General features: G+C 56.8%; 1 protein-coding gene across 9 annotated transcripts in view; it reads right to left on the bottom strand.

Annotated features, from left to right (window-relative positions):
- The window catches only part of PDE2A (phosphodiesterase 2A), a 92,041-nt gene that overhangs the window by 7,517 nt on the left and 66,122 nt on the right, over positions 1 to 18,402 (bottom strand). For 5 of the 9 annotated variants that reach the window (XM_082478165.1, XM_082478167.1, XM_082478164.1 and 2 more), the window contains 15 exons: positions 13,226 to 13,335; positions 12,411 to 12,466; positions 7,062 to 7,121; positions 6,301 to 6,454; positions 6,095 to 6,147; positions 5,823 to 5,897; positions 5,679 to 5,720; positions 5,077 to 5,145; positions 4,689 to 4,819; positions 1,933 to 2,044; positions 1,414 to 1,453; positions 1,210 to 1,273; positions 704 to 776; positions 378 to 555; positions 43 to 155 (listed from right to left, as the gene is read on the bottom strand). In XM_082478165.1, coding sequence (XP_082334291.1) covers positions 43 to 155; positions 378 to 555; positions 704 to 776; positions 1,210 to 1,273; positions 1,414 to 1,453; positions 1,933 to 2,044; positions 4,689 to 4,819; positions 5,077 to 5,145; positions 5,679 to 5,720; positions 5,823 to 5,897; positions 6,095 to 6,147; positions 6,301 to 6,454; positions 7,062 to 7,121; positions 12,411 to 12,466; positions 13,226 to 13,335 — 1,330 coding nt within the window. Of the gene's footprint in view, positions 1 to 42; positions 156 to 377; positions 556 to 703; positions 777 to 1,209; positions 1,274 to 1,413; positions 1,454 to 1,932; positions 2,045 to 4,688; positions 4,820 to 5,076; positions 5,146 to 5,678; positions 5,721 to 5,822; positions 5,898 to 6,094; positions 6,148 to 6,300; positions 6,455 to 7,061; positions 7,122 to 7,873; positions 8,080 to 8,115; positions 8,243 to 12,410; positions 12,467 to 13,225; positions 13,336 to 18,402 lie in introns of those variants that run through there. The other 4 variants (XM_082478169.1, XM_082478171.1, XM_082478170.1 and 1 more) reach the window with 4 other exon arrangements.

Raw genomic sequence — 18,402 nt, 5'->3', positions numbered from 1 at the left:
GAGAGGAGAACAGAGGGTCCTGCACGCCCCTGTCCTCCTCACATGTGCGATGCTGATGCCACAGTAGATGGAGAAGGCTGTCGCCAGATCCTCGTCAAACTTGCTGAACCATGGTCCGTTGATCTTATTTACCAGCTCGGCCACACCGATGACCTCTGGGGACCAAAGAGGGGCTAGGATGAACCAGTGGATGTGTCCGACGGAGATCTACCCTCCCAGGGTGTCCTCAAGGGACGTCACATATTTGGGAAACCCCATCCCTTCGGCTTAGGGACGCTACGGTGCTGGAGAAGGCTTGTGGAACTTCTGCTCGGCTCCACCCCATCCTGCTCAGGCCCCGCCCCGCCCCTCCTCCCGGAGCCGCCAGGACCACGCACCCTGGTTCTCGTTCTTGATGGGAAAGCAGAGAATGTTGCGTGTCCGGAAGCCAGTGCTGTCGTCCACACCGCGGTAGAAAAGTGGGTGTGCATACGCGTCCGGGATGTTCAGAATCTGGCCCGTGGTCGCCACGTGGCCCGCTATGCCCTGGTCGGCCGGGATGCGGATCTCATAGCTCTGCCGGGCCAGGGATGGCGTAGAGAGGAAGTTGGTGGCCGGTCGCAGAGCGGACCATCAACCATCAGGCCTGCTCCCCAGCGCCCACTGCGTACTCCTGGCCCCCAGGACCACGGCCACACCCTCCCTCCTCAAGGCCCTGCCTCACCTCATCATCCACCACGCCCCCATCGAACACCTTGGCCACCAGCTCGTTCTGATCCAGCAGGAACACAGAGCATCTGTGGAGAGATGGCTTTGGTCCACAGGGCCCTGACACCCCTCTCCCTCCACCCCTCAAATCTCACGACTAGAGGCAAAGCCTGGATTTTGAGGCCTGGATGGAGTGACCCATGGTGAGAGACTCTCCTCAGGGCTGGTTGACTCCAGACATTAGTCCAGATCGATGATTTTTTTTTTTTTTTGGTGGCGCCTACTCTGTGCCAGGCACTGTGTTAGGAGCTGAGGACCCATGGCCAGCAAAGTAAGCCCCACCCCTGCTGTCACTTGATGTTACAGTCTAGTGAGAGACATAGGCATGAAATAAAGAATCACACAAAACGTGATGGGGTCCCACAAGAAGACAATGGAGGGGAAAAAAACAGGGGAGGAAAGAAGAGGTCACTACTGAGGCCCAAGGCCTCTCTCGCCCTACCCCGGGGTGGATTCACTCACATCTCAGCATTGCTGAGGTTTCTGGCCTCTGTGATGATCTCCTGGAGCAGCACAGAGACGTCATCTGGGGGAGCAAGAAGCATGGGGGATAGTGGTGAGACCAGGCTGGAGTGCTGAGGCCAAGCCCGCCCACCTCCCCTCCTCAAAATGCCACCCCCCCACTCCCACCTCACAGCTAGGCATGAAGGAGGGCAGTGCACTCACCCAGGTGAGTGAAGAGGTTCTTTGCCACTTGGAGAAGAGCCTGGAATGGAGAAAATGGAGATCACAGGGAATCAGGTTGCAGGGGGTCACCCTCTCCAGCCCCCTGCCTCCATCAGCTCCAGGGTCTTCTCATTCCTCCCCTAGGGCTCTCTGGACAGACTGGAGACTGGAAGAGTCTAATTATATCATTTGGCTACTAAGTGAAGGAGTGGGAGGAATAGCCCCAGTGAGGGTGCATAGACATCCTGAGTCTCAGGTGCGCATGCACCTCCAGCTCTAGCCACCCAGATGTTGCTGTGGGCCCAATCTGAACACTAGAGGGCGATCGCATACAGTGCCTGCAGCCAGAGGTGCCGTCTTGAAGAGCTACTGTCCTCCCTCTTTAAGAGGCCGCCAGAGCATAGGTAGTCTCCCTGCCACCAGCCCCCAAAGACATGGGCTTTTCCCTTGTGGCTGACTCTCTGGAGCTGAGCGCTGAGCGACTTGGTCCCCGAGAGAGGCGCAACGCAGGCCACTCACCTGGCACTCACACTTGAGCTTCTGCTCCTTCTGGAAGGCCAGGGTGCTGGTGAGGACCGTGCTGGTGTAGTGGAAGCAGTGCTGGATCACACGCTCATCCTGGTCTGTGAATCTGGCAGGGTGGGGTGGCGGGGGTCACCGGAGAGGGACAGACCACGGACTGCTCGCCCCATTCTGCCTTACTTCCGTTCCTCCAGGAAGCCCACTTGGAAATCCACCAGCAAGCTCACTCTCCTCTGCTGGGGCTGCTCACCGCACAGGCGGCTTGGGCCAGCTTCTCCCTCAGACTGGGGGCTCCTGAGGGAGGGAGTTCTAATCCTCCCCTGACCAAAATGTGTTTTCCTCCTCAGACTATTGCTTCTCGAAGCCAGAGCCATGTCTCCCTCCTCTGACTTCAGATTTACCCAGACTGAGGCTGAGTCTCCTCCCTCAGACTGGGGCTGGGTGTTCTGCTCTTCTCCAGGGGCCCCTCCAGCCTCAGGGAGGGGCGGTGGCACTGCCCTGTCTTTTCCAGCTCCTGTCACTGTCCTACCCTCCTCCCTGGACTTTGCAGGCCCCGATTTGGTGCCTCCACAAGTCCTATGGTGCTGTGGGCAGGGCAGTGCCCATCAGATTCATGGAGCTGGCTCACAACGGACAAGATCAGCCCAAAATCCTGAGGAGGTCATTCAATGGGGTCACCAAATGATTTGTCACCAGGGAGCTTGGTGGGACTGGATGGACCAAGCTGGAGGTGGGACCTGGGCTGGGGACGTGGGTAAGCTCCTCCAGATGGGGATCATGGGGAGATGGAGCATTCCTCAGAGATTCTGACCACTTCTCAGCCCCCAGATTTCCCTGCCTAGTCCCTTCCCCATTTGGGGAAGCCTTCAGTGCTCCTCTCTGCCGGGGTATCCTCCACTAGTGCTTGCCGTCCAGTGATTCGGATCTAGACCCCAATCCCCACCACCCTGTGTCTATCTGCCCACCTTCCTTCCCATGGCATTTGAGCCCTCTCCATCTAGTCCCACCCACCTCTCTCCCCTCTGCTATGGGCGTCTCTCAGCTTCAGCCACAGTGAGATCCTCATCATTCTGAGAAAACCTCAGGCTCTTTCACACCTTCATGCTTTTTCCCACACTGTTCCTCTGCCTAGAATACCTTTCCCACCCTCCTCCCTCTACGCCCTAAAAATAAACATCAAGTCTTGAAGGCAGGGACCATGACTGTATCATCCCCTGTCTAATACAGAGCCTGGTACAGGGGAGATATTTGAAAAGTGTTTGCTAAATGTTGTAACCGTACCTCTGCCCCTGCCACCCACCCCATCGCACTCCCAGCTAAAGGGATTCTGGAGTCCCTGTTCTCTGGGTTCCAGGCAGCTTCTCTGCAGTGTCTGCTCTGAGCTGAGCGCCACCTTGGCTCATGCAGTTGTTCAGCACTCACTCCCTGAAATATGTGGAACCCAGAGATGACCTTGCCCCTGCCCTGGGCCTCAGGGCTGTCACCAAGTCCCCATCTCGTTTCCCTTCTGATACCACCTCTCCTCCAGGTCTAGGGCCACCTCAGTACCCAAGCCTACAGCTAGCAGCCAGAGGTCACAAACCCTGCTGGACCCTCCCCTCTGGGAGCATAGGGCCAGACACAGTAGGTACTCAGTGTGTGTTTATTGAATGGCACAAATGCTCCCACCACTAGGATGGGACAAATGACACAGATCCTATATCCCCCCTGCCTCAGCAGGTTCTGCCTTGTCCCTGTCTTTATTTTCCCAGGCCCATCCAACTGCCAATAGAGCTCTATGCTGGCAGGTCCTGCTACTCAGATCTCTGACTCCCAGATCTCTGTCCCACCCCTGCAGGCCCCATCCCTGGGCTTCTGACACTCTCTAGTCCCAACATCTCCAGTCTCCACTTCCTGCAGGAGGTCCGAGCCCTCAGACCCAGCCTGCTTGCTTGGGCCCCAGGGGCCAAGCATCTTGACAGCATCTCTCTGCATCCTGGAATCAGAATGCAACCCCTCACCTGCCTACTACGCCCTACTACTAGGCCTGCTGGACCAAGTGTGGCAACATTCACATCCTAAAGCTGCACCCAGGACAGACATGGCTGATCAATCACAGCACTGTTTCTCACTAAACTAATACAATGCTTCAGGCAGCTGCTACCAATTAATGAGTTGGTGTAGGACATGAAATCTATGATACCAATTCTAGGCCTCAAATCTGACCTCAGTTCTTGAGATATGGACTAAGCCTGTTTACCTGACTGTGTGTCCTGCCTACCCCTCTGTTTCACATGATTCTTACAGCTGCCCTATCAATGCCTCTAAAGACCCTCAGCTTAGCCCAGCCCCCATGCCTATTCCCTTGAGCCATTGTCCACTGGGTCGGTGATGCTCTGCGAGTCCCAGAGAGTTCACCCATCCTAGAGCTCATCGCTCCTCCATCAGGCAGTTCCCAGCAGAAATGCCAAAACAAAGGATGGCAAGTGGGGGAAAGGCCAGTACCAAAAAGTGGATAATCCAAACTGCAGGAAGTGGGCAAAGAGAAGGGGAACTCTCCTGGACCGCAAAGATTTTACAAAGTCAACATGGAGCAGCGGCAAGGGTCTATCGCTCCCATAATCTCACAGTCTCTTGCACAGACAAACCATTCAACCTACCACTGCTGGAATAGTACTCCCTGCCCTGTACCCTTCCCGCACTGTTACCCTAGTCGAGCCCTGCCCGGCCTCTCAGCTCCGTCTCCTGATCCACATCACTCCACCCAGACTCACAAGTCTCCTCCGAGCTTGTTGAAGGTGCAGGCCAAGGCCACGACCTGGTCAGTGGCCCGGCTGATGACAGGGACACAGAGCATGGCCTGCACCTCGAAGCCCAACATGCTTTGCAGCTGTTGCACATCCTCCTGCAAAGGGGAGGCAAGGGGGAGGCAAGTCAGGGCAGGGAAGGAGGGAATATGCTTCCTTCCCCCCGCCCTCTACCACACTCTGCAACAGGAGGGGCTGAAGAGCAGCTCATGCAGGGTGGGAAATGCTATGACATGGGGTGGGGTCTTGTCTCCCCCCATTCCTAGGCTGCCCTGGCCCAGAGACTCTGGCCCTGGGGACTGGGCAGTGGGCTCTCCCCTTGGCTCCCCGCCAGTCCAGCCAGGCCATGGCTTACAGAGGTGAGATCTTTCAGCTGGATAGACTTCTTGTCTTCCACCACCTGGCCCAGTCGTCCCATCGTCAACTGGGGGAGTGAGGAGAGCCAGTCAGGGCCCAGCTCTTCCCAAGATCAGGCGATGTCAGACCTCTTACCCCCCAAGTCTGGAAGTTTCAACTACCTCTTCAGTCAGTCCAAACTGTGGATGGAGTCAACACTGAGGAGTGAGGGTGGGGTGAGGGTGGGGGAGTAGGCTCTTGATCAGAATCTCCTATGGAGGACTTGAGGGTCTTCCCTAACTAGGAGAGAGGAAAGCGGAATCCAAGGATTCTCACTGATCTTAACAGATTCTAAGAGAGCCAAATCCAGAAATACTCCAACAGAAGTGAACTGGTCCCAGGTGAGCCTTTCTGTAGATTGTGAGAGATTTCTCCTAATGACTCCTGATCATGAGAGGCTGTGATCTCTCACAACATTTCTAAGTAGACCCCAAGATCCAGATAATTCCATCAGATTCCAAGAGATTCTAGCAGATCCCAGTCTCACTGGACAGATCCTAGGAGAGCCTAGACGACTTTAACTGCTTCTGCAGACTCCCACACAGGGGGTGCGGGACTCACCGGAAAGCTGATTTCTTCCTCCAGCACTTTATCTCCAATCACCTGATGGGCAGAGCGATGTGGACTGGTTAAAGGATGGGCAAGGTTTTTCCTCTCAGAGACCCCAGTCCCTCGCCCTGCTCCACAGTGGACCTGGGCCCTCACCTTACAGGAAAGCTGGAGATTGTCCTCAGATACCAGCAGAAGGCAGCAGCGGGATGCCTGGATCTCCTGCTGCAGCTGAGAGGGAGGGACACAGCGAGAGGCTGACAGTGGATCTGGGAGCAAACCCACTCCCCACCCTCTAGCCTTTTTGAGGTTCCTCGGGTAGGTAGGGAAGAGAAGAGGGGCAGGACACGGGAATCTGAACTGAGATGGACGGCTCACAGGGACCTCGGTCCCGGGAGGAGCACAGTAGGAGGGGCACAGGGACTCACGTATTGGAGGACTTTGAGCTGCAAGGAAGAGGCATCCAGGTCGTAGAGTTCCCCTGCAATGGCGGGGCGCAGGTCAGAGAGAGGGCCCACAGAATCCCCCAAGGGTGCGCGCCACCCTCAGGCCCCGCCCACCCATGGGCCCCTCCCTTCCAGGTTCGACCCCGCCCCTCCCCGCCCCCAAGGACCTGCCCCAGCCGGGTCCTCACCGCAAAGCTGCAGGATCTTTCGATCTTGGTCTGTGTACGGAACCCCACCCTTCTGGTCTCCCGCCGCCCCCTCTGGAGTATTCTGGACCGCTTCCGGGGCCGCGCTGGGCCCGCGCTGCTGCAGGGCCTGGACCCTCTTCAGGGCCACCAGGGTCTGGGACGGGCGGAGCGGTCAGGAAGCCACACGCCCCACATTTATCGCCCTTTCCTCGAGCCCTTCCCTCTGCCGGCGGTGCCCATCGCCCCCACCCCCAACCCGCGTCCCAAACAACTCATCCCTCAGCGCTCCACCCTCCTGTGGACTCCCACTGCCCCCGGAGCGCCCCTCGGTCCATGACCAGATAAGTGCAGGGTTTGTCTCCACGCCTAGCCCCCAGACTCTTACAAGGCAGAACAGGGTCAGATTTCTCTGTCTCTAGCACCCACGGGGAGTCGTAAGTTCTTGTTTAAGTCACAAAATCATAAAATCTCCAGGAAGAGCCTCAATATCATTATGTAGATAGCCCTTCCTAAGTATTAACAAAATATTTGACTCCCCTTATTTCACCAGTACCCTCAGTAGGTCAGTGCTATCCTTATCCTCATTCTCAGATGTGAAACCGAGGCTCAGAGAGGTTAAGTGACTTGCTCCAGGTCACACAGCCCAAAGGTAGTGGACTGGAACCCAGGTCTGTCCATCTCCCAGGCCAGATCATCTTCCCATCAGTTGTGATGAGGGTCTTCAGCAGCCCTCATCCTACCTCGGCCCTACCCCCACTCACATGCTTCTCCACGGCTTGCAGGCTCCACTCCTCACTGTCACTCAGCTGACCACAGTGCACCTGGAGGGGAGTGACAAGGGGACCAGCTGTGACCTACCTCCCCTAGCCTCTTGTCTCTACCAGAGTGCCCTCCCCATGCCTGGCACACACCTGTCCCCACCAACACATACACACTCCAGTCTGTGGGCCTCAATGATAAGCCCATCCTCTGACCAAGCAGATGGCTTCAGGAAAATCCCCTCTTCCAGGAAGCCTTCGAGGGCTAATCCAAAGAAGTGGAACTTTTCTGATCTCTGCCTTTTCAGCTACTGTTCCATCTACAGCACAATCCAGGTGTATAGTGAGGGAAACGGGGTGACCTTGGACCCCTCTCCATCTCTCAGTCTATGGACCTTCAGGCCCTGATTATGGAATCAGTGGTATTAGCCTCAGCCTCCCAGTTCCATCCTTTCTAAGTTGGGATTTGAGCTGCCCCTAAGTCTGGGGTAGGGGAAGAGGTCCACCATTTATGATGCATCTGCTGTGCCTAAAGAACTTGGGAGGATGAACGAAGGAATGAATGAATGGGGTGATAAGGTGCTTTGCCTTGCATGTGATTCTCACCAACAAGTAAGGCAAGCTTCCACCTTGCAGATGAACCAAGGCCCAGAAAGTTTGAGTGACTTGCCCAAGGTCACACAGCAGAAAGTGGCAGAGTTGGGACAGCACCACCCACTCCCTCCCCTTCTCTGCCCACACCTTCCCTTTTCCAGATCCATTCTCACCATCACACCCATCATCCTGTCCCTCTCCAACTTCCCTGTGTCAGTCACCTGGAATCCCCTCAGCCCATCTTTCATGCTCTGTGAAGTCCCTTCTCCCAGCCCTGCTTGGGTGCTTGGTGAGGAAAATGAAGGGGGGAGCACTGCAGGCCCTGCCAGCAAGCCTCCCCACCTGCGTCACCAGCTTCCTGGGCACCTACTCAGAGCTGCTCACCACCTGCAGGGCTCACCACAGTGCTTGCACTGGGGTCCCCTCCTTCATCCTCCCTCCCCACTCAGCAGCCCCTGCCCGCCTCTGCTCTAAGTCCCCTGCCAGGAGCAGATGGAGAGGAGGAGACCAGCAGGTGCTCAGGAAGCTCACAGTCTGGCTGGGGTGGGATGGAGTGGTGGATGTGATGAAGGGGGTGCAGAACTTCATACCTGAGGAAGAAGGAGAGGGCAGATTGAGTGGGTGGGAACTTATAGGCTGTGGGAGCTCAGAGAGGGGAGGGCACCTGGGGGCCTTCCAGAACTGGGAAGACAAGCAGAGCCCGGAGGGGACATTGCAGGAGGGAGGCTGTCCTGGCAGTGCTGGGTAGTAGGTGGTATGGGGAGATGAGGACCCGGGCAGTGGTGCGGTCCATGGTACCACAGGGCGGGTGCAAGTCTAAGGAATTGGACTTTAGCTTGATTGTACTGGGGATCCACAGCAGACTTTAGCATCTGCGGACCATGGTCTACAAGGTAGGGGGAGTTGGGGGGAGCAAGACTGGAGGCAGGAAGACCTGGAAGAGGGCTGGGCCGCCAAGGGTGGTTTGAAGGTTAAGCTCTGGGTGAAGCTCCATCTATGACTCCTATAAGACAGGTTGTTGAAAGGCGCTGGGAGCATGGTTCATTTGCATATGGTTTACAGAAACATGTGGGCATTTTACTGTTAGTAGATGGGGGAGGACATCCTTCTTGTTCTTTCCACCTGGACTCATCTCTCAGGAAAAGGGAAAGTTGGGACCTCTCTAGGGCTGTGGGGTTCCTGGGCTGGCGAAATAGCCTGGTCCCAGTACAGAGCTGGGAGACTGAATGAGAGCCTCAGAGGGCTGGAGGGAAGGAAGGAATCATGGAGTCCTCCTCCACCCACTGGACCTACCCCTCCCTGCACACACTCCTGGGCTGCCTCAGCCCATCCCTACCCAGCATGTGCACAAACACACTACACACTTCATGGAGACCTTTAGCGCCCCCCAACACACACACACACACACACACACACACACACACACACACACACACACTCATACATTCACTGTCCCATAGAGATACTCAGGCATGTGCGCACCTGCACACACATAGACACACACACAGTGCAGTCACAGACTCGAAGACATCCACACACCCACACTCACAGTGACTACCATCCACACGTGCACATTCATACCCGTACACAGGATACTTGTGTTCACATACCCGAGAGCCATGCACACGCTTCTGCCTGCACCCCCAACCGATATGCAAACACAATCACCAGCACACACATGGCTCCATTCTCACCAACAGAACATACTCTTGCACCTACTCTTGCTAACCAGGGGGCGGGTCTGGGTCCCAGTGGGAGCACTCAAGAGTGGGCACTGGGGCTGCAGAGAAGGTTGAAAGCCCAGCACAGCTCCCACCCCCTCACCCTCACCAAGTTCACCGTGGCTAATGGACACCACACCCCCATGTAAGGATCTGGTGTGCTGGCACAGCTCAGGGGAAGAGTGGGCGCAAATCACACATCAAATGCCGGAGACCAAGGGCTGCCCGCTCCTCAGAGGGACTTATTATCCCATAATTGAAGAACAGAGCCAAAGACTCTTTCCACATGAAGAATCTGCAATTAAGGCACCTCGACCTGCGAGCTGCAGAGTCCCAGAGCTCAGCCAGGCAGCCCTGCACAGGACGGCATATTCCTCAGAGCGCCCTCCGCTGACCCCATCTCTTTCAGGCCCCAACAGTCCTTGCAGGGCCCCCTGGTTTCCTTGCTAGCACTTCCGTCATTTGCAATTCTCTCTTTATGTTGCTCACTTGTTTAATGTCCAGCATGCCCACCCCTCCAGACTGTTTGGTCTGTGAAAGCAGGGCCTGTCTGGTCTGTCTCAGTCATTGCTGCTGTGTTTGAAGCACCAGTGCACAGTGCCTGGCGGTGCTCAAGAAATATGCTTTCAATTGATGGCTGGGTGAGTGGATGGATGGAGGGATGATGAATACAAGAGCAGAGACCCAGAGAGGGGAATGGGGCTTGTTGAGGAAGGAGCTGGTGAGTCAGCCCTCCCGATAGATCTGTCCTGAGGCACCCCCTTTCCCCTCTAGACCCTCAGTCCTCAGGATCTGGCAACAGCTGGGAGGTCTGGGGCTGCCTATGCTGCCCCTCAGAGGATGTGAGATCCTGTGGCCCCTGGAGCATGGGGGTGGAGCAGCAGGACGGGATCCATCAGATGTGTATGCACCGGGGAGGGGGTGTCCCGCAGAAGAACATTTCTACTTGAGTAGGAAGGCTCAGGCTTGGAGGAGAGGCAGATGGCAAACCATCCAAATACCTTTCAAGAGCTCTTCACTGCCCAGGGTATTTGAGAAGGTGAGGGGACAGTAATCGGGAACTTCTCTTGGCAGCCAAAGCCACAGGTAGCATCTTGCTCACCAGCATGCACCCCCCTTCTCAGCCTTGCAGGGATCACACTCTTCCCCCAGCACTCCACCACCCTGCCTCTGCTCATGCTGGGCCCTCTGCTGAGAATATCCGTCTCCTTCTTCTCTGCCTGTTCACCCCCTACCTGTGTCCCAAAGTCCCACTCAAATGCTGTCTGCACTGTGAGGCACCCCCTGGTGCTCCAGCCTCTGCCACTAGAGCTCCTGCTGGCAGCATTCTTTCATTTGGCCAGTGGTGGTCTGAAGGTGACCCTGCCTTCCCCCAGACTGAGCTTCTAGAAGGCAGAAATGGGTCCGACTCCTCTCTCTGCCCCAGCACCTGTCCTGGGACAGGGCCCAGAGCAGAGTTTTGCTAGGGTGGGGTAAGTTCAACTGATCTGACCCATCCGCTTCCCAACACACACATGCCTTTCCTACCCCCAGGAGAAGGCTGAAGCCTGGACTCCCAGCCAGACCTGAGCCACGGTGAACAACGGTCACAACAACCATCCTCCTGCCCACAAGACAACCCTCCAAGCATCTTCCCATTGCAGGAGCTGCTTCCTTACTGACCCAGCCCTCGCAGCCCCAGCACAGAAGTCCTTCTAGGAACCTGGCACCCCCAGACCCCTTTCGGTCAACAGAGGTGGGCGACCAAGTCACTGCCTCCCACGTGCACCTCTGCACAGTGCTCCTAGTCCCGGTCCTCCTCCAAGCCACCAGCTCTGGTACAGATTGGGACCAAAGGAGGGAGCGAAGCTGCGCTGAGAACGCGGTGCCAACAGCAGATCCGTTCCCTTCGGGAAACAGAAGCTGGGGGTGGGGGAGCAGCTTTCAGGAGAAACCAAGGGGGCCGCATCCCCCTCAGTCAGGCAGATGGGGCGCCGAGGAGACCAAGCCAAGTAAGTATCCCTTCCTTCCTCTCCTCTCCCCGCGGCCGCCCCCCACGCCCACCGCCCTCCCTCGCCAGCAGCTGGGGAAAGGTCAGGCGCCTCGGAAACCTTTAATTCCGTTTTAATGAGGTCGGGAGGAGTGCCCCCGCCGCGGGCGCACCGAGACCGGCTCATTTATCTGTCCGCGCCCCTGCTTGGGGTGGCGGCCGCCTCCGCGGAAGTCGATCCCCAGTGAGGGCGATTTGGGGGCGCTAACCCTCCGATTCTTAGGACTGGACAAAGATTTTGAGCGCCCACTTCCACACGGGAGGAGAGACTGGAAGAACCTCAAGAACCCGGACTCCGCAAAGCTCTGCCAACCCCACGGGGGAGCCCAAAGCAGGGAGCTCCGCGAGGGAGCAGCAGGGGGGCGCCCTGGCCCGGACTGCCCGCCCAACTCCCCCCGCTTAGGGTTCCCCCCTTCTAGCTGAGGCCCCTGCCCCTCCGTCACCCGCCCCAGGAAGCCCGCCCCGTTGCCTGGCGTCTGTCCCAGCCTCGGACATAGGTCTGGCTGGGGCTGGATGCCTTCCCAGGAGCCCTGCCCCGTGGGCCTCCTCTCCTCAAGCCGCCTAGCTCCAGCCACCCCAATCTCTGACTGACTTTCCCACACTGTCTCTGTTGGTGTCATATCTGCCCATCCCTCCTCAGCGCCTCTCAGTCCTTTCCCACCTCGCTGCATTCGTGCCCTCTTGGGACACTGCCCCCAACCCATCCTGGAGGATGCCAAAGAGGAAGTAGGGTCAGGGCCGTGTCAGGGGCTCCGTGGTGGTAAGAGTTCAGATGGGGCTTGTACATCCTTCCGCAAGTTGCTGACGGGGCCTGCGGCTTCATTCTGCCCATTCAAGGTGGGGCAGAGGGCTCCTCCCAGACCCCCATTTTCCCCAGCTCCAGCCCAGCATGCTACTCTCAACACACACACACACACACACACACCCCAGTGGGGCTCCATCCAGTGCTCTCTCCCTTGCTCCCTCCCCTGCTCTCCTCCCCCCCATCCTACCCACAACTGCTCTTACCAAGATGACTGCTGCCACAGCCCCGGCCTCCTTGTCCACCAGCGGTATGACCAGCACTGAGGGGGAGAGGGCAATGAGGTGGTCCTGCGGGGCCAGTGAGGCTCAGAGATACTGAGCCAGGACCCAGGGAGGGAGACAAAGACACAGACAGACAGAGGGCAGGACAGAGACACAGAGAGACCCAGAGACCCGGAGAGACAGAGAGATGGGTCTTGAGGCAGTGAAAACAATGACCACAGCAACGACCCCTGCATAGAAGGAAACCCCCTCACTTGACAACTTTCTCGTGATCCTCCCAGTAACCCTGGGGTGGAGGGAGGCAGGTAAGGCTGAGCACCCCTATTTTACAGATTGGGAAACTGAGGTCCAGAAAGGGGAAGTGACTTGCCCAAGATCACACAGCAAGTCAGGTCTCCTGACTCCCAGTCTTGTGCACTTTCCACATCGAGACAGAGGACAGAGACCTAGAGAGACTGAGACATGAGGCAGAGAGACATGGCGGACAGGGGGCATGGAGAGGAAGAGAAAGAAAAACAGACAGTGACAGAGAGAGCATGACAACTACAGCCCGTCTAACAACCAGCACAAGCAACACCCCGTCAAGGTAGGTTCTGTTGTTCCCATTTTACAGATCAGGAAATTGAGGCTCAGAGAGGTTAGTAGCGCAACAGAGAGAGAATTAGATGGCAGGTTTGCTAGAGACACAGAGCAAGAGAAAGGAGACGGAGAGATGCAGACAGGGATAGAAGACAGATATGCTCTGGGGAGCAGGGGCCACAGTCCCTCCCTGCCCCTGCCCAGCTCCCAGCCCTTACCTTGGGTGTCAGGAGCCAGTGGAGCCACCAGCCTGGCCAAGGGCTTCCCAGGCATGTCCGAGGGGCCCAGTCCATTGCAGCCCAGCCTCTTCCGGGAGATCACAGCCTCTCTGAAAAGAGGATATGATTCTACCTCTCAGTCCCTGGATCAAAGAGGAACAGGCCGCAGCCTGGGGACACACAGTGGGCTGAACCCTGCACATCTGAGAGGATCTGGACAAGTTGACCCACTGCAGGGTGGATATGAGGAGGGCAAAAATAAAAGAGTCTCGGACCCTGACTCTCCCCTCCCAATGTAGAGGAGCAGGCAGCTACAGTCTGGCCTCTGGTGCCTCCTGCTGGTAGATATGGGAAAGGCACCTTCAGGATCCCTCACAAATCCCCCAGAGCGAGTAAAGCCAAGGCTCAGAGCTAGGCTGTCTGGGTTAAAACCTGCCACAGCTACTACTTGATCTTGGGCAAGTGACCTAACCTCTCTGAGCCTCCCAGGGAGAACTAGGGTGAAGAGAGTAGAATCCTAAACATCAGCATCCTCAGAAAATCATTTTGGAGCAACTTTTGGTGGTAAGCACAGGAAGGGGACTTCAGGAGTTTATTGGGCAATGCACGTCCAAGCAACTGACATAGATGAACTCAGAATTCGCAGTGATCCTATGGATTAAATATTACCATCATTTCAATTTTTCAGGTGGAGAAACTAGGGTGCTGAGTGGTTAAGTAACCTGTCCAAGGTCCCACAGCTAGTAAGTGGTAGAGCCAGGATTTGAACCCAGGCATTTGGCACCAGAGCCCATACTCCTAACCAGTACACTAGAGTCTTCCTAAAGACCTGAGGGGGTTGAGCCTCCAACAGGGACTGGCGTGAATGTCGAGGAGGCAAAGGGCATAGGTGTGATGGGGGGGCGGGGGGAGGTGGGAACTGAGACAGGGGAGGCTGCAGTAGGAAGAAGAATGAGTTTCTCTCTGCCCTCACCACACATCCCACCCCCACTCTCACCCCATCCCCGCCTCTGGCTCTTCCTGCTTAATTAAGCGCCTGATTTTCCACCAAATGTCACTCCCTAATGATTAATTGTCCTGGGTTCTTCATCCCTCATGCTGCCTCCACTTAATTGTGTTTGTAGGAACTGCCTGGCCTGGAGAGAAGAGAAGCTTGGGGGCCTAGGACTCTGGTGTGTGCATGTGGGGTCACTCAGGGGAGCCCAGCAAAGGTCAGGTGAGGAAAAGAGAGGGGGCAGCCTGCAAGTCACCAGATCAGGAGGTCACAGCAGCTAGAGAAATCGAGGACCAAAGAGGTTGAATGCCTAAGTCAAGGTCACGCAACATTCTGAACCCAGCCGGTTCACTCCTGGCTCCTTGGTTCAGAATCTACTAAGTTGATAAAGGCTGGGGCTTCGTGGAGGCAGGGGGCTGGCCTTATTGACCTTCAGCCAAACCCCTTCTAGTGGACCCCACCCAGTCACTTGGCCTTGGACAATCTGGTTATTGGGCAGCCACAAGGTGGCGCTGGTCCCTTCGCTGCTGGTCAGTAAGCACCGCAGCTTCATCTCACTAACCCTTGACTCCTCTCTTCCCAACCCCAGACCGTGGGCTGCCTTGGCCTCTCCCCTCCTCCTCCCGGGACCCTGATGAAGGAATTGCCCTCAGCCTTTCTTCTCTTCTGCACAGAACTCCTCTGTGCTCATGGCCTCATGACTCTCCAGCTCCCCCGTCTCTTAAGCTCCAGACCCCAGATACCCAAAGGCCTCCTGGAGGCCTGCCCTGGGTGTCCCTGAAGTTGCCAGAGGCCCCAAGTCCCGACTGGAACTTATCGTCTCCACCACTTCCCCCGCAGTAGCACAACCATCCACCGGGTCCCCTGCGGCTTGTCCACAAACTGTCCTAGCTGCCTCCCTCTTCTCACCTCCCCCATCCAATGGGTGAGTCACCTCCCATGCATCTCTCATAACTGTCCCCTGCTCTCCATTCCCAAGCCACTGCCCAGCTGAAACAGAGATACCTCTCCCCTGAACCTGCAGCAGCCTCTCCCCTCGCCTCCTGCCTCCTGTCAGGTCCCTGAAGTCCATCCCCCCAACCAGAGCCAGGGCAAGTGTTCTCAACTAAAATACTTATGGGAACATTCTACTTAAAGTCATTCCACAGAGTGGTTATTTATTCCAGAGTCCTTCTGGGTCAGGTTCCTTACTGAGGACTAAGATAAGAAGAGGAGTCGTGGTGTCGTGCGGGGAATGATGTACAGACCCACACTTGAGTGCAGGGACAAGGGCTCTGAGAAAGGAAGGAAGAGTGGGCCCCAGCCTACCCAGGTGCAGGACAGAAGTGGGGTCAGAGAAGGCTTCCTGGAGGAGGAGATGCCTGAGTTGAGTCCTAGAGGACAAGCAGAGCAGACAGGAAAGGATGTGCAGGCAGAGGGAACCGCATGGGCAAAGGCTCAGAGGAAAGAAAGAATGTGTGTCTGCTGGATGGTCCAACAGCAAGGAGGCTGGTGTGGCCAGACAACAGGGAGCAAGGCTGGAGAGAGCCAGGGCCCTGAGGAGCTGGGCTTGATCCTGAGGACAGTGGGAGCCCTGAGAGGGACTTGAGCAGGAAAAGGCGAAGGTCAGGTTCAATTTCAGGCTGATCGTGCTGGCTGCTGCGTAAAACTCTCACTGGAGAGGGAGAATCTGAGAGACAGAAACCGGGTCTCAGTGAGGGCCCCGTAGTCTCAGCGGTCCCTGGACAGCAGAGGAGAGGCTGGGCTGGGGCAGGTCAACCTTGACTGGGTCCAGATCTTCCACCAAGCACTGGGGCCTCCAAGGATCCTCCATCCTCAGGAGTCCCCACACCTTGGCACCAGGCCATGCTCACCTCAACCCACCCCTATATGAGCCCTTTTCCTCTGCCTCACCCTTCCCAGAACTGCTGTCCCCCTGGAGGTTTCAAAGATATCGGAAGGGGGAGGGGACTCTGAGGCTGTGTCTCCCCCACCCAATTGGGGCTGGGGGCTTCATCTACTGCTCACATCCCCTATGACTTCTCCTCAACTCAGAGCCCCTGCTCTGCCTCCTCTCCCCTCCTGATGGCCCCCTCCCCTGCCAGGCTGATGTTGGGGGGTGAACCTTGATGCTGGGCTCGGCCCAGCCAAAGCCCAGGGCCCGCTCTCCAGATTGAAGGCTAGTGACTCAGCCCTGGGTGCCTGGGTGGTCGTGGGCTGCCCCAGTGAAGATAAAGACAGATGGGCACAAAGTGGGGAGAGGAACAGGCGTGGATTTTATGACAGTTCCGTCCCTTTAACAACTATTTGCTTAGTGGAGAGTACAGTCAATGGCCTGGAAAGAGTGCCAGGCCCTCTTCCACTCCTCTGAACCCCTTCTTAGGTGAGGCCCCCTCCCCTTGACTGAGCCGCCCCCCTCTCCGGGGGCCTCAACCTCACTCTCACCCTTTCATCTCTCTGGGAGACGAATTATGATTCAGGCCAGGACCCCGGACCCTCCTCTCTCTCTCCCTCTCCCTCTCCCAGAATGTGAGACTCCAGAGATGGGAAAAGACTGTTCTCTGTGTCCCTTGAGACAAATCAGAGGGACAGACAGATTCTGCAGTGATTGGGGACCAGGTCAGCTCTGAGGAAGAAATTTCTCGAGGTTGGGCCCTGGGCCCCCCAAATGGTAGCAGAAGGAGACAAACAGCTGGGGCCGGTGTGGGTGGTATCTCCGTTGCAGCCTGAAAGGCCCAGATTTCACTGCACTCAGCAGCAAATAATCAGAGGCTTTAAGATGGCAGGAGACACAATGAGAAGAGGAAGGCGGCAGGGCTGGGGACTGAAATAGGCTGGGAGATTGGGGCAGCAAGAAGAGTGAGGCGAAGGCTTCCAGGAAGTCTCTCACCCAGGCAGCCCTCCAGGATTCTCTCCCTCCAGCCCTGAAGCCCCCTTGCAGCCCCCAGGGTTCATAGTGGGACCATCCCTCAGACATCACAGTGTCCCATCTTATCACCACACAGAAGCATAGACTGAGGCCCAGAGAGAGTGCCTGAGATTGTGATTGCAGCCATGTTGTCCCAGCTCCCAGCCCAGGGTTCTTCTCGTGGACAGACCCATCCCTGAGGGAGGCTACCAAGACCCAGACACCTTTTCTGAAAACTGGATCCTCCTTAGTGCCGGGGATCTACGGAGCAGGCCTCCTAGCAACCCTCTGGCTGGGCCGTGGCAGAGAAGGGAAATGGGCTGGTAGAGATGGAGAAGGTACAGGGAGGGACTTTGCAGGGGAGGAAAGAGCACGAGCCAAGCACAAGGAGGCAGGGAATCTAAAACACACTGGGGGGGGGGTGAAACGGCATCCGTGAGGGGTACAGGGCAGTGGCAGGAGAGGCTGGGTAGCTGATGGGGCCTCCTCACTCCCCCTTGGCCCATCTCCACCCTGCCTCCCCACACCACCCTGGGCCCTTATCTGTCTTTATGATCCACCTCCACTTCACACCTGCTGCTGTTTGCCAGCCCTGCCGGCCCTCCAGGGCTTCCTGGAGGAGTGCCCCCTCCACTAGGCATGGCCAGAGCTCAGGCTCCACCTCAGCCTGGGGCTGATGCCTGGTCTCCTGATGGGGCCAGAGCCACAGAGGTCACCTTTGGAAGGACCCTGGTAGGGAAGTAATTTTCTCAAGGTCACCCAATGAGTAAATGTGTTGGGACTTGGGGGTGGAGGGCAGTCAGCAATCATTAAGCTCCTACTGTGTGCTGGCATGGGGCTAAGCCCTCGGCAGCTATGATCTCATTAAGCTAATAGACAGGGCCCACTGTTAGCTCCATTCCATAGATAAGAGAACAGGTTTGGAAGGGGATACAGTGGGGCAGGGATGGGGCCGGGCTAGAATCCAGGCCTGTCTGACTGCCATTCAAGTGCTCTTGCCTCTTCCACAAACCTCAGTCTCAGCCTGAGCCGAGGAGGTGGGCTCACCACCAGACACATGGTGGGTGTGTGGGTGTGCAGAGCACAGATTTCAGAAGAGAGGACTGGCCTGAACCTTCACCCCCAATGCTTGCTGGTGGGACGCCCCACTGCCTCACCCCTCTTGCCCCCTCACCCACCTCACCTCCTCGGCCTCCTGGGATTTCTGAGTCCCATCTCCCAGCAGGCCTCCCCATTTCCACTCAACTCTGGGCTAATTGCATTGGAACATTCACTTTTAATTGCTTTTTGTGTGTG

This window comes from Balaenoptera physalus, assembly GCF_965194825.1.
Source record: "Balaenoptera physalus genome assembly, chromosome: 10".
Taxonomy (NCBI): Eukaryota; Metazoa; Chordata; class Mammalia; order Artiodactyla; family Balaenopteridae; genus Balaenoptera; species Balaenoptera physalus.
Note: the sequence above shows the minus strand (reverse complement) of the source record. Positions and strands in the feature narration are given on the sequence as shown.